General features: G+C 49.3%; 1 protein-coding gene across 3 annotated transcripts in view; it reads right to left on the bottom strand.

The window, feature by feature from the left end:
• The window catches only part of ATXN1L (ataxin 1 like), a 41,840-nt gene extending 28,866 nt beyond the window's left edge, over positions 1-12,974 (bottom strand). Inside the window, exons 1-3 of one of the 3 annotated variants that reach the window (XM_055298500.2) lie at positions 12,844-12,974; positions 10,885-10,946; positions 1,642-9,350 (exon numbers count right to left, since the gene is read on the bottom strand). In XM_055298500.2, coding sequence (XP_055154475.1) covers positions 7,164-9,233 — 2,070 coding nt within the window. In that variant the 5' untranslated portion in view covers positions 9,234-9,350; positions 10,885-10,946; positions 12,844-12,974 and the 3' untranslated portion in view covers positions 1,642-7,163. Of the gene's footprint in view, positions 1-1,641; positions 9,354-10,884; positions 10,947-12,843 lie in introns of those variants that run through there. The other 2 variants (XM_063611630.1, XR_010114151.1) reach the window with 2 other exon arrangements.
• Positions 12,975-13,917: the final 943 nt, after the last annotated feature.

Genomic DNA, 13,917 nt, shown 5'->3' with positions numbered 1-13,917 from the left:
GTTTCTGTGATGGTACAGAACAGGCACAGAACTTTCCTAGCCTGCACCAAAGGTTGTGTTCAGTTTAGATAATTATAGATCTTGTGGTCCAGAAGGAAGTGCCCTAGTTAAATTGTAGCCAGAAAAATAACTATGCCAGGAATGTGGACTTCTTCCAATATCTTAACGGGGAAACTTGGATTCCTCTCTGACCTCCGTAGGTCTAAGGCTGTTTAACAGTGTCAACTGACCCCCACCAAACTAGGGTTTTTTTTGTTTTTTTTTTTTTGAGACGGAGTCTTGCTCTGTTGCCCAGGCTGGAGTGTAATGACGTGACCTTGGCTCACTGCAACCCCTGCCTCCCGAGTTCAAGTGATTCTCCTGCCTCAGCCTCCCGAGTAGCTGGGATTACAGACACATGCCACCACACCCGGCTACTTTTTGTATTTTTAGTAGAGACACGGTTTCGCCATGTTGGCCAGGCAAGTCTTGAACTCCTGACCTCAGTTGATCCCCTGCCTTGGCCTCCCAAAGTGCTGGGATTACAGGTGTGAGCTACTGCACCCTGCCTGGGGTTTTTGAGAAAGGATATCACTGTCACCTAGGCTGGATTACAGTGGCAAGATCATAGCTCACCATAACCTCTAACTCCTGGACTCAAGTGATCCCCCTGCCTCAGCCTCCCAAGTAGCTGGGACTATAGGTGTGCACCCCCACGCCCAGCTAACAAACTAAGGTACTTTCACCAAGCAGGCTAAAATACTTGTTTTAAAAATACATTTAAAAGAAAATACTTAGTTGGTGTGCTTGTAATCAATCCCAGCTACTCGGGAGGCCAAGGACGAGAATCACTTGAACCCGGGAGGTGGAGGTTGCAGTGAGCTGAGATTGTGCCACTGCACTCCAGCCTGTCAACACAGTGAGACTCCATCTAAAAAAAAAAAAAAAAAAACTACTTAATTGACCCAAATGCCTTTCTCTCAGAGCTCCATACTGGAGTCCTACCAGGGATGCTTTAAAATGACTGAGTCCTCACTATGTGCCACAGGTGATTCTGAGCGCTTTACATAGATGATCTCAATCTTCACAAGAAACTGAATTCATACAAACTCAGGAGTTGCATCTCTGGGTTGAGTAGTGCCCTGCCACTTACTAGCTGTGTAACTTTGGGGAGGTTACTTAACCTCTATGTCTTGGCTTCCCCATCCACAAAATGGAAATAATACTAGCAACAAATACTTGTCTGTACATATAAAGCACTTAGGATATTTTGTAGCCCATAATAAGTGTTCCAAAAATGCCATTACTAGTGGCAAGCTTTCTAAATTTTAGGCAGTAGCTACGATTGGGGCTGACTTATTCCAGCAATTTCTGGTAGTATTCCTGAGTAAAGAATTGGGGAGAAGGCCAGCAGCGAAGGCACCTACAGATCCTTGTGATTCCACTAGAATCTAAGTCTTCAGGTAGACTTTGGGGTCTCTGAAATCCACACCAACAGAGGGCAAAGACCATGCTTGAGGACAAGCTCATGCCATCTCCCTTGAGCTCACCGCACAAATATAGGCACCATTTGTGTTCCATTACAACTGCTCCCACAAAGGTTTCTATCCCTCACCCCATGGCCACCATCTAAGGCTGGAATAGGAAGAAGGCGCAAACACCAAAAGGAAAAGCTAGTAGTTTATATAGATAGATATATAGATATATAGATATTGATAGATATTGTGTTTACATAGTCCACAAGTTAAATGCAGGTATCCATAAGAAGAGCATTAACAATAAAAATACAATCTGTGTGTAGCCAAGTACAGAGACTTAAAATGGTAAAACAGCAAAAAGGATCTCACAAAAGTACAAATATACAGTACAAATTGATTTATTTAAAACAGTTACAAAAAAGCACAACAAAATAGAGATTATCCTTAGAATTATTAATGCTTTGTTAAAGATCAGGTAGGATTAGAGGGTAAGAAATGGTATTGGGTGGAGGGAGCACCTGACTAGTTCTAAGGCTTTAGATACAATGCAGTTGATTACATATTAATTCAGCCATTACATACTGGGGATAGTAGATGGGGGATCAGTAATTTATCTACAGGGAACTCCTACACAGATCCATCCAGACCTCCCCAGTGCCATCCTTCTCCACTCCTTAGGACCCTAAAGCCACCTGGATGACAACATTCCCATCCTTTCTCCACCCCATTCCCTATCCATATATTCTTCCCTCGCCTAAGGTGCTGTGCAAGCTGAGAGCAGTCTGCTCTCTGCAGCTGGATCATATACTGTTTTGGCTACAGGGATCCTGTGTGACTAAGAAGGTTGTAGGGGACAGCCTTATTTTAATACTTTAAGTTAGCCATGAGTACAGTCAGTCCCTCCCCCAACACAATCTTGATTCTCTTGAATGCAAGTATCAGTCAAGTGAGGGATCAACCCTGCCTTCAGCAATACCAGCAATGCACTAACCACTCACAGCTCACAACTACGTGCAAACTCCCTGTCCAGGGGGTGGGTGTAAAACCACTGTGTCATCAGCTCACACTCTCTCTCTGAAGAACCTCAGTCCCCATGACAGTCATAAAGACAAATAAATGCTTGCAAGTTTGACAATAGGTAAAGGCACATGGGCTGCTGCCACACACAGTGTAGGCAGGAACCCAATTTGAGGCCATCTTCACTGCTGGGCATTTGCAGTGGAATGGCTTTGGGATCACAAAACTTTGAGTTCGCAATCTACCAGGGAGGGATCTAGGTTTAACTGGAGAACTAATAAACCTTAGTGTGAAAAGTGCATTTATGACTATTGTTCCTGCTGGGGAGGCAGCAGGGCAAACCGCCAACACCTCTCCTCCTTCCGCCCCAGGCACTGTGCATAGTCTGCAGCTAAGGAGAGAGTGCAGTCGACTCTAGCATCTCTGGGGCCAGTGTCATCCTAGGCACAGAACAGGCTTCTGGTCCAAAGATGGATCCTAGAGTTGAAAGAGCAACTGACAGCTGCAAAGACCCAGATGCTTATTTTATTATTGCATAATGTGGGAGACCTTCCCTACCCCAGGGAAGCTGGAGGGCGAAGGCTTCCCAGCAAAGGGCAAACAGGTTCCTGATCAACATCCAACCTAATAAGGTTCAGCTCCTCAACTGTAGTGTACAACTTTTGCCCATCTCGAAGGTACTACAGCTTCAGTGTGGTTTAGTAAACTTAGCCTAGGAGGCCAAGATGTCTCCCTAAAACTTAGTCTCTGTCCTATTTACTTTGTTTATAAGACTGTGACCTAACTTCCCATGGCCAATTCAATCAACTAGGTTATCTTTACTCCAATGGACCCAGGCCTTTTCCCAGTCAATCCATGTCCAACCCTTCATCTCCAGCGTCATCACTCAACTCTTCAATATGCCTGCTTGCTGCAGGTTTAAACCACACCACCATCCTGTGCTTCCCCCTAAATCACCCATGATGCCCACAGGTAAAAATAAAACTAAACCCCACTTGAGGTGCTATTTCAGCCAAACTTTAAACCCTCTCCAAACTCCAGAATCCACCTAACTGGAGCTGGACGAACTTCACTGGGATGCTGGCATGGGCCCTAATGTGGTTCCCTTCATTTAGTTTTTAAAACAGGATACAAGATACCACAAAGGAAATAAGTTAATACAACAGAAGACACCACTAGTAGAAACCTGCTTGTTTCTCCCTCAAGATAGTCAGACATTTGGAGCCAAAGGGCTCCCAACAGCAATGAAGCCTTATCCCTTTGGATTTACCAGCCCACCAGCAGCATTTCATACCATCCCTATTGAACATGACTTTGCTATAAAATAACATGGCCTAACACAGGTAAGAATGAACCAGACGCCTAGACTTAATCTACATGGCCAAAGACATGGAAGGATAGGGAGTTGTAGAGGGCAGCAGGCAGGACAGTGAGCGGACAGCAGCAGTGGCAAAGCAGCGCAGGGCAAAGCCCTTGGTGTTATGACCAACTGGGACCAAGAATATAGAAGGATCAGCCCAGATCGGCTGGGGGCCCTCCCCTCAGGTACAAGTACTCAGCTCTGAAATCCCAGAGCCCCTTCCCCCCATGCCACCTCTTCCTCATGTACACTAATCTTGATAGGAATGATTCAAGACTTGGCTTATTATCCATCCATGACTGGGTTCCCCTATTCCCAAATTGGTATACACATTTTTATACAGCGCCAGTCAGCAGTCCTCCTTTCTATTCCTAAGAGCTGGAAACGTCCTACTGCTGACAAGAGACAGGCTCTGGCCCTTGTCAACTGCTCACTCCTAAAAAGTTGACAACTTCCCACTAAAATACTCTCTAAAAACTGCTCTCATGTCTCCTGCAAACTCAGGAAATTCCTATAAGGAAGAATGGACACACCACAGGTTAGTCATATTTTTCATGCCTGGAGGAAAAGACTAAACTAGAGGTTAAAGGCAAGGGGGAGGCCACAGCTCTGACCGAGATTTACAGCACAGAGCTTCTTTTCCTGGGGACCCTATTTTATGAAAGATACCTTTGCAGCTCAGCAAAATCAAGTATTAATATGTTATATATGCATGGAACGATACTGTGATATTACCGGAACTGCTGGTATTGCTTCACCAGCAAGAGACAGCAACAGAAAGGTCAGGGACCAACTTGCCAGGGTCCTCAAGAATTTCTCTTTCCAGAATTCAGTGGAAGTTACCGGGTTGGAAAGTCACAAGTAGCCCAAGTGCAGGGTGATTTGATCTAAACTAATTGGTCTGTATCTGGTTAGACACAGGTTTGCCCCATAAGGAGAAAGCTCAGCTTGTGTCCTTGCAGACACTGCTTGAGCATCTACCGTGTACACGTCACTAAATTCAGTTGATGAGCCTTCCTATGAAGAAGGACGCTTGTGAGAAACCCGTGCAAACAATGAACTCTAGGAATGAGTTGCTCATGAAACAGCCAGAGATGAGACCTTCTCCCAAGGCCTTCTCCTCATTTAAGGGGATTCCTCAAGACTCAACCCCACAGGCCCCCACTGTAGGAAACAAGCCAGAGAAAGCAGCATTCAGAGAATGGGGGACAGAGAAGGGGAAAGATATCATCCTAAATGCAGTACAAAGTTAGTGTCTGGTTCTGACACAAACCAGATACTGAAGCACTCGCGGTCAGGTCAGCAGCTTCCTTTGATGGACCCCCAAAAGCTGACTGACCAGGCAACTGCTTTCAAGGAATGAAACAGTGGAGTGTAGGGCTTGTAGCAAACAAGCCAGTTTCAGTCACTCTGTTCCCCCAGGAGAACAACCTTTAGCACCTGAACACTAAGAATGACTCCATTCTCAGAACTTCCCCTCCCCCCAGGAGGTAGGTAAGATTATTTATCCCCATTTGGCAGGTGGGGAGGAAGTGAAAGAGCCAGAGTTAACAGGACTTGCCGAAGTCCTTGACAGAGCAGAGATCAGACCTCAGAGGTTTGGACTCCTGATGCCGGGCCAGGTCTCAGCCAATCCAAGTATATCTTATAAAGGACATGCCAGGATCATAGCCTGGGAGAAGTCTAACCAGAGAGCTGCATGGACAATACCCTGAGTTGCCTTCAAGAGTCTAAAGACCCCCAAAAAACAAACAAAAAAACCCACCCACCTGAAAGCTAGTGGGGGAGCCTAATTCCCAATACCCAATGGAACCCCACAGTCTGAGCTGATGCTAAAAGTTGTGAAGAAAATGTGGGATTAAGACATTGGCGGGGGGTGGGGGGGGGTGCAAATGCAACTAAGATTGAAAATACTTTTTGCAGAGGAATATACCACCACAAAATGACATCTATTCAGGTATTGAAATGTTATCAAGACTATCCTAGAATCTTAGAGCTGGTGGTGGGAGGGGATGGCTTGGAGGCACCAGAATGCTGGGAGAAGCAGTGGAATAAGATGGGAGGGGCATATGGGACGTGTGAAAATGCCATGATGGGCACTGCCCAGCCACGCATTCGCCTTGGCCTAGGGCATAGTTCCCTTCTTGTTTCTTCACCAAGCTGTTTGGCAGTGGAAGTGGAGGGGACATGATTTTGAGATTTTAAAAATAGAGATTATAGCTGAAAGGGAAACCAGAGAGACCCCTACCCACCAAAAACTAGAGGTCTTGGTCAGAGTGGACAAAACCAACTTTGCAGACAAGGAAAGGCAGTGCAGCTACAAATGAGGCCCAGGTCACGACACCATGCAGAGGTCAGGGCAGCAGGAGGGTGGGGGTGGCGCAGGCACTTAGGCACAACACAGACAAAGGTGGGGGGTCGGTGCCTGGGAAAAAGGGTCTACTAGTTCTGTCTAAAGTCACCATTACCAGCAAGATTCTGTGAGATTTCAAAGTGGGTCTGGCATGCTGAGTTGGAGGAGCTTTGTTAGGTGAGCTACCTTTCCAGAGGGCCTGCCTAGAACCCAGTCAGCCTGGCTATCAAGTCTTTCTCCCAAAGTCCCCTGACTGAGTCCCTGGCAAGGTAGTACTTCACTCTAAACCCTGAAGGGGCTCTCCCTCCGGGCCCCCGTGCTGCTAGAAGCCTTGTAGGCGGAATGGTGAGGAGAGATGGGGAAGGGCTATGAAGCAGAGGATCAAGCAGAGTCCTGTAGATGAGAGTGCTCCTCCCCCACACACCCAGCCATAGACATCTGGAACAAAATCACCCTTTAAAGTGCGCATCTCTCACAAGAAGGGTTCTGGGTGGGAACCCTCTTATTTCCAACCTTGGGGCCTCCTGCCCTTCCACCACAAAAAAGAAAAAAAACTTCTGACAGTTTAACTGCTACTATAAGCTGTGGATCATCATTTTTGGCTCTTTCTTTACTCCCTCCCTCTGCCATCTGCTCCCAAAGCCTGGACTTTCTCTTGCAGGAGCTAGGGATGGGGAGGAAAGAACAGGGAGGCCTTGATTTTGGAATGTTTCTTCTCCTGTGTGCACCCCCTTCCTTCCTTGCCCCAGGCCTGCTGCTCCCCATCACAACACCCTCTGGGGTTGTCCTGAAAGGACACCATGGGATAATGAGCAACAGATCCTGCCTTGGGAGGCTGACTTCATGCCTCCCCTTTCCCCCAAATCTCACTGCCAGGAAAGCCATTCCCTGCTCGGCGTGTGCAAATCCTCTGCCTGCTCACGGCAGCGAGGCGAGGCTCTGGGGTAAAGCCCCAGTCCTGGTCTGGGGAAGAGGTTCATTTTCCCGCATTGGAACGCCCTTCGATGGACAGCTTTACCTCCTGTGGAATGAAAGAGGGACGGAGCAGCGCAGCCCGTGCCTCCTCCCCTTGCATGCTGTATCTTTGGAAGCTCGGGGCTGGCCAGCAGGCCTGAGCACCGGACTCAGGCTGGGAAGGCTCTACCACACGGGAGCCCTCTCCTGCCGGCTGGCTCTTCCCCTCACTGTCACATAGCTCTCTGGGTCCCAAGACCGTCCTCTCAGGCCTTTCTCTGGGGGCACCCAGCTGGCCTGGGGGAGCACAGCTGGCCTGAGAAACTGAGTTACTGTTCAAGCTCTGTAAACTGATAGAGATGCAGACATCTCCCACCTGTAGCCGATGGCAGGGCAGAGAGAAGAGTTGTGTCGTCCGCCCAGGGCTGCAAGAGGACCAACCCTGGCCATATACAAAGAAGGGGTGCTCGGGGGGCACCTCGATGCTCACTTTGCTCTGCTGCTCACCAACCACAAAATGCAGCATGACGAATCCAGGCCATTGGCTCTCCTGAATGTCCACGACCGTGCTAGAGTCAATCTTCAGCCCCCCGCTCACTTCAGCACTGCGCACAAAATCCTGGGTCTGGAGGTCCTCCACCCGCTTCAGCTCTCCCGTAGCCAGCTGGATGATGGCGCCTTTCATGAAATGGGAAGGCAAGTGGGAGGAGGTAATGGGGGGCGGCGTTGGCTCCTTGTCTGGGAAGGTGGCTCTGGCCTGCACGTCCAGACTTGATGCTACCAGGATCTCCGAGCCCACAGGCAGCAGGCCTGAGTCAGTTCCAGTGGGCACCAGGTTGCCATTGGCTACAACCATTGCTTTGGGTAAAGGTCTATGTTTTACTGGTTCCTGATGGGACTGAGGGTAGAACCCACGGGCCTGACTTTTCTCTGCCAGCTCTGCAGGGTTCCTGGCTGACCCTCGCCCCTCACCCTGATGGTCGGGGGTATGATGGGATAGATTGAGGGGGCTGGGTTCCTCCTTCCTCTGAGCTGCCACCACACGATAGTCCTGAGAAGCTAAAGCGCCAACCACCCGCTGGACCTCAAGGTCAGTGTCCGGGGTCCCCCGGTGTGCTGGTGCCGCTACCTCCACCCGTGGAGTCTGAGAACCTGAAAACAACTGTCCATCCACCACACATTCTACCACTGGCACCAGTCCCTGGCCTTCACCCTTGTTGTTGGGGGAGTCAAGGGCTTCACTTTCCCGTCTTACTAAATTTCGCTCTCGTGGTCTCTGTCCTCCATTTGCAGCAGCTGCTTCCAGAACAGACTGGCTCTCCTGAGGGGTAAGAACTGGGCTGGCACCTGCTGGAGGGGTTTCATGCAAAGTATACCCAGCAGGTAGCCTGGACATCTGATAATAAATGGGCATCCGACCTGGAGCAAGGTCCAGCGGCTGAGTATTTGAATGATGTGGCAATTGCCCAGGTGGGGAGGTGGCAGAGGGAGCTTTGTTAAATGAGTGGGCCGGGGAGGGAGCCTGTGGGGGAGGAGTGGCTCCTTCAGCCAGAAGTGAGGCATATGGCACAAAGTGTGGAAGGTGAGAGGTGGCAAGGTTGGCAGAAGGAGACAGGAGGGGACTCGGTAGGAAATTAGGTGGCACAGCATAGGGAAGGCTATAAGGAGACCCAATGAACTGCAGCGAGGTGGATGGGAGTTGAGCATAGTGGATTGGAGGATAGTGGATGCCTGGATGTTGAATTAGTGAAGACGCTACATTAAACGTTGGGGGCAAGGGACTCATATTCACCACAGATGGGAGGCCAGTTGGTGAAAAGGTGGCAGGCGGCACAGCCACCTTATACAGCATGCCATACTGGTCCACTGTCAGACCGGTGATGGCCTCAGCTCCATCACCCCCCAGGCTGACTCTGGCTCCTGCCTGGCTCTGCCCAGCCACCACAACCCCTCGGGACCATTCAGAAGCATCACTGGAGGGTGTGTGGTTAGTGGAGCAGCTGGTAGTTCTCCCCATATCCTCGCTGGTCACGGGGAGGTCTCGTTTCTTTGGTGGAAGGCATTCCTGACTCCTCTCATGAACAGGTTTCATATTGCTTTGTGGTGTTCCTGGAGCCTGGAAGGAGTCGGCTTGCTCCCTGGGGCATCAGAAGGGGCTTCTCTGTAGCTTCCCTGTACCCCTCTCTGCTTCTGGCTGGGGTGCCCACATCTGCTAGGGAACAAATCAGAGGCAAAGAAAAGTAACCTAGGGATGAGCCAAGACAAAGGAAATAGAAAGAACTGTGCCATGGAGGAAGATGTAACAAAGGGGACTGTTAGAAAATAAGGAGGAAAGAGAAAGGGGCAGACAAGGAGGCTACCCCCAACTCATCCAGCCTGGGACATGAGAGAAACAGTCCGGGAAACCACAAGGCACAAAGAGCTACAGGGACAAGCATTCACCAATGCACAAATAACCTGTGGGCTCCACAAGCCCAGAGAGACCAACAGCTTCACGGTTAGTCATGTGTCTCATGAGCACCTTGTCTCTTTTCTGCCTTCTTCCCAAAGGGGGCTTTGAACACATGGTTTTTCCTGCCGGCTCTTTTGCTTTTTTTTTTTTTTTTTTACACATGGAGTTTTGCTCTTGTTGCCCAGGCCAGAGTACAATGGTGCAATCTCAGCTCACTGCAACCTCCGCCTCCCGGGTTCAAGCAATTCTCCTGCCTCAGCCTCCCAAGTAGCTGGGACTACAGGCATGCACCACCACACCTGGCTAACTTTGTATTTTTAGTAGAGATGGGGTTTCACCATGTCGGCCAGGCTAGTCTTGAACTCCTGCTCTTGGGTGATCCGCCCACCTCAGCCTCCCAAAGTGCTGGGATTACGGGCGTGAGTCACAGCGTCTAGCCTCCTGCTGGCTCTTTTTCTTAAGTTTCTCCTTTTGCTACCAAACATGAATGTGCCACCTTCTTTCCTGAACATATGACCTCATCCTTGCTTCCTTTCTGTAGCCTAATTTGGGTTATGATCTCTACTACTATCCCAAGCCTGGCTAAAAACTCTGTTCCTCCTTTGCCTCATCTCATCAGTACCTCAAGGACCTAGGTGTCAAAACCCTCAGGTCTGCTTGTGTTTTTTTTTTTTTAAACTTTGCTCCCTAACCAGGTTATGAAAATTAACATCTTTGCCCCATGAAATAATACATTTTATCTCAGCCTCTATATAGTGAAAGTGATTAAACTAGTTTGCTGTCAACTTGTTTCTCCTCTTCACCAAAGAACAACAAAATTCTTCCGACCTTACGTACACTTCCGGTTCCCTAGTCTCAAAAGGCTTCTTTTCTTCTCAATGATTACCTTCAGTTTGCCTTCTCTATTCATTCCCTTTCTCTTTTCTTTGTGCTTTCTTTTACCAATAGCTCCTTCTCCACTGTAGGTCTGCTCCAGGCACCACGCCATGAAATTCTGGTTCCATTCCTCTAAACATGCCTGTTTTTTTCCCCGTATCTGTATGATTCATAAGAAAGTTCTCTTTCCCTTTTCTCTAATTGTCACCTTTCACAAATGCTTTTGTCTATTGTTATAAAGCAACTTTTTGGTCTGAACACTTCAATGCACATGAACTTTGCTGCCTATTTCTTCCAACCAGGTTCCAGTTCTTTGGATCTGAAAAGAGCTTTCTATATTATATTCTGTTCTGTTTTTCCACTGTGACATCCCGGATATTTTCCTGAAAGAAGGAATTCAAAGTGCCGGTATTACCTGAGTTTCCAGTGGTGCTTCTGAGCAGCTGTAGTAAGTGTCCTCCCGGCTGGCTCGGGAGCCTAGAAGATAGAAACAGGAATGGAGTAAGCGGCTGCCTGACCTCTGATTCTCCCCAGGGTCACCATGAAAGGTAATTCCAAAGCATTAGAGTATACACGTCCTTGCCTCATCTTCTTCTCCACAGGTAAACGGTACATTTACCCAGAGTGCCCAGGCAGTTGAACAGAGAGAAAAACATCTCTAATACTCCAACTTGTAAGAAGACATCCCTGAAAAAAAATTTCCATGTATCAAATTTCACTGGTTTTCCTTAACATCATTTCCCTAACATCTACCTGTGCCTGTTCCCCAAAGGTTAAATTTGCTGCAATCCAAATTTCAGATAAATGCACAAATAAAAATGGAAGCTTTAACACTGTTCCCATACTAACAATGGGAAGCAGGAAAAATCAACTCTGATATTTCCCCTTTATTCTGGGCCTATGAAAACATAAATATGGAGTTATTTAAATGAAAAAAAGCAGCATTAGATGAAAAAGAACAATTATTTATGTTTCTGGGGCAGAAAAAGAGGTCAGGGGGGAGTCACTCAAGGGGAAGACTTATTAAGAGATTTTCAGGGTTAAAAAAAAATGAGCGTGTGTGTGTGTGTATGTAAAATTTTCTGAGTGACAACTTTATACCAAGCGCTGAATCAGGTATCAAAGAAACTGAAAATATTGCCTTGGTCCACAGCTGGCTAACAGTGGTAAAACAAAACTACCACTAAACCATCACTATGTGAATCTACACTTGCCAGAAACGCAAAGCGAGAAAGAATGGAGCCTTAACCTCTGAAAACAGAGAAGGTAGTACAGATGAGTGAGTGCTCTGAGAAACTGACTATCCTGTCCAAATCCTACAGAACACTCTAAGCCTCAACCCAAACCGAATGCAACATTTCTCTCAAGATTGGCAAAGTGCAGGTGTACACAAAAGGTGGAAGGATAGGAAAACACAGTGGGATGACAAATTCCTAATTCCACAAACACATATTATTACACAGTGGCATAAATGATGCCTCTTTTCTCCACCAGCAGCTTTAGTAACTGAAAAGCAGTTTGCTTTCTTCTTCATTCCCAACAGAAACTGGGGTCATACTTCAATCCCAAAATGATCCTTCCTTTCTGTAACGAAAACTTTAAAGAAAACCTGCCTCCAGGTCACCCAGAGGTTAGCAAACACAGGCTAGTAAAAGGACTGAAAGAGGCAAAAGGTCTGCAGAAAGGACAACAAAGAGCCAAGCCTGTGCGCCAGGTTCCCACAACGCAAAACACACTTAAGAAGCCGAAACCTCCGCCTCTCGAGAACCTCACTGAGGATCTCAAATGGAAAACGTAGCTTGTGACCCCAACCGAGCTAACAGGCTGTTCAGGAGAGTTGCCAACGCTGCTAGCAGAGCCCGGAACCAAGCTCCTCATCACGCTTGGGTCGGAATCAAGGGGCTGAACCCAGCTGAAAACCCGAATTCTCTGCGGGCGAGAGGTGCGCCCGACAGAAAGGGAGAAGCTTGTCAGACTCTAGGGTTATGGCTCCCAGTGGTCCCGCAATCCTTGATCTAACAAGGGCAGGGATCGAAATTGGGAATTCTGCGTTTAGAGAGTAGGGGGTCCACCCTTCACCAAGGGGGCAGGGGCGAGGCCCTGCAGGCGACGCTTCCTTGTTTGGGGGCCCTTCCCGCCCCGCAGACTCGGACACCTTGGCTCGCAGGCACACCGCCGCCGGGGCCTGAGGCCGCCTTCCAGGCCCGGCCAGAGAGAAGCGCGAGGGGGTCTAGGTACGGCCTCTCCCCTCCGTCTGTCCGCGGTTCATGGGCCCCGGCCCGGCGGAGCAACGGGCTCCTGAGGGCCACTTCCTCTGGAGCACCGACCCCAGGCCTGCCTGGCCCAGGCGGCCACCACTTCCAAGGACACTCACCAGCCCATTTCACGGCGCTTCCCAGGATCCACCCGCTCGTCCCGGAGCCGCCGCAACCGCGGCCGCCGCCATCCCCGGCCCCGGAGCCGCCCCACACCCAGCGGCCCCCCCCCAGCCGGGCGCCCGGAGATGGCGTCAAGCGCGTCCCGCCCCCGGCGCGGAGAGATTGCGTCACGGCCGGGTTGGGAGAGCAACGCCCAGGACTCCCCGGGAAGGGAGGGTGCTACACTCCCTTCGCGTCGTTCGTTCCTTCTGATGGGTGAACAAACTCCTCTCCCTGGGACCGGGTCACGTGAATGGGGCTGGGCCCGGCCCCCTCAGCCTGACCCCACAATGACCCCGCAATCTTTCCGCCTCAGTAAATTTTGGGGGTTCCCAAACAGAGCCCCGGGGCGTGGTCATCGGCGACCCCCCATTTCCTGGACTTCTTGTCCTGACTTGTGCAGCCTCTTCTGGGGAACTTCGGGGAACCCCGAGGTGACCTAGGCTCAGGAGAAAAGGAGATACCTCTTACCTCTTGGGGACCCAGGTGGAGATAGGAAGTCTTCTTTCTTTTCTTTCTTTTTTTTTGGAGACAGAGTTTCGCTCTTGTTGCCCAGGCTAGAGTGCAGTGGCGTGATCTCGGCTCACCCAACCTCCGCCTCCCAGGTTCAAGCAATTCTCCTATCTCAGCCTCCCGAGTAGCTGGGATTACAGGCATGCGCCACCACGCCTGGCTAATTTTTTGTATTTTTAGTAGAGACAGGGTTTCTCTATGTTGGTCAGGCTGGTCTTGAACTCCCGACCTCAGGTGATCCGTCCGCCTCGGCCTGCCAAAGTTCTGGGATTACAGGCTTGAGCCACCGTGCCAGGTCAATAGGAGCTCTTTAAGTGTTAAGAAGTGGCCCCCGAGGGAGCTAAGAGAGTGAACGCCACTCGGGATCTAGGGGAAGGTGACAAGGAGTGGAACACCTGAAAGTTTAGAGAGAGCTTGGGGTTTAGTACAGTGAGAAGCAGCTTGGTTTAGTGGAAAGAGGGCTTGACTACTCAGTGAAATATTATTCATTACAAATTAACTAGTTATTCATTACAAAT

This window comes from Symphalangus syndactylus, chromosome 11 (genome assembly GCF_028878055.3).
Source record: "Symphalangus syndactylus isolate Jambi chromosome 11, NHGRI_mSymSyn1-v2.1_pri, whole genome shotgun sequence".
Lineage (NCBI taxonomy): Eukaryota > Metazoa > Chordata > Mammalia > Primates > Hylobatidae > Symphalangus > Symphalangus syndactylus.
This window is presented reverse-complemented; position numbering and strand designations above follow the sequence as displayed.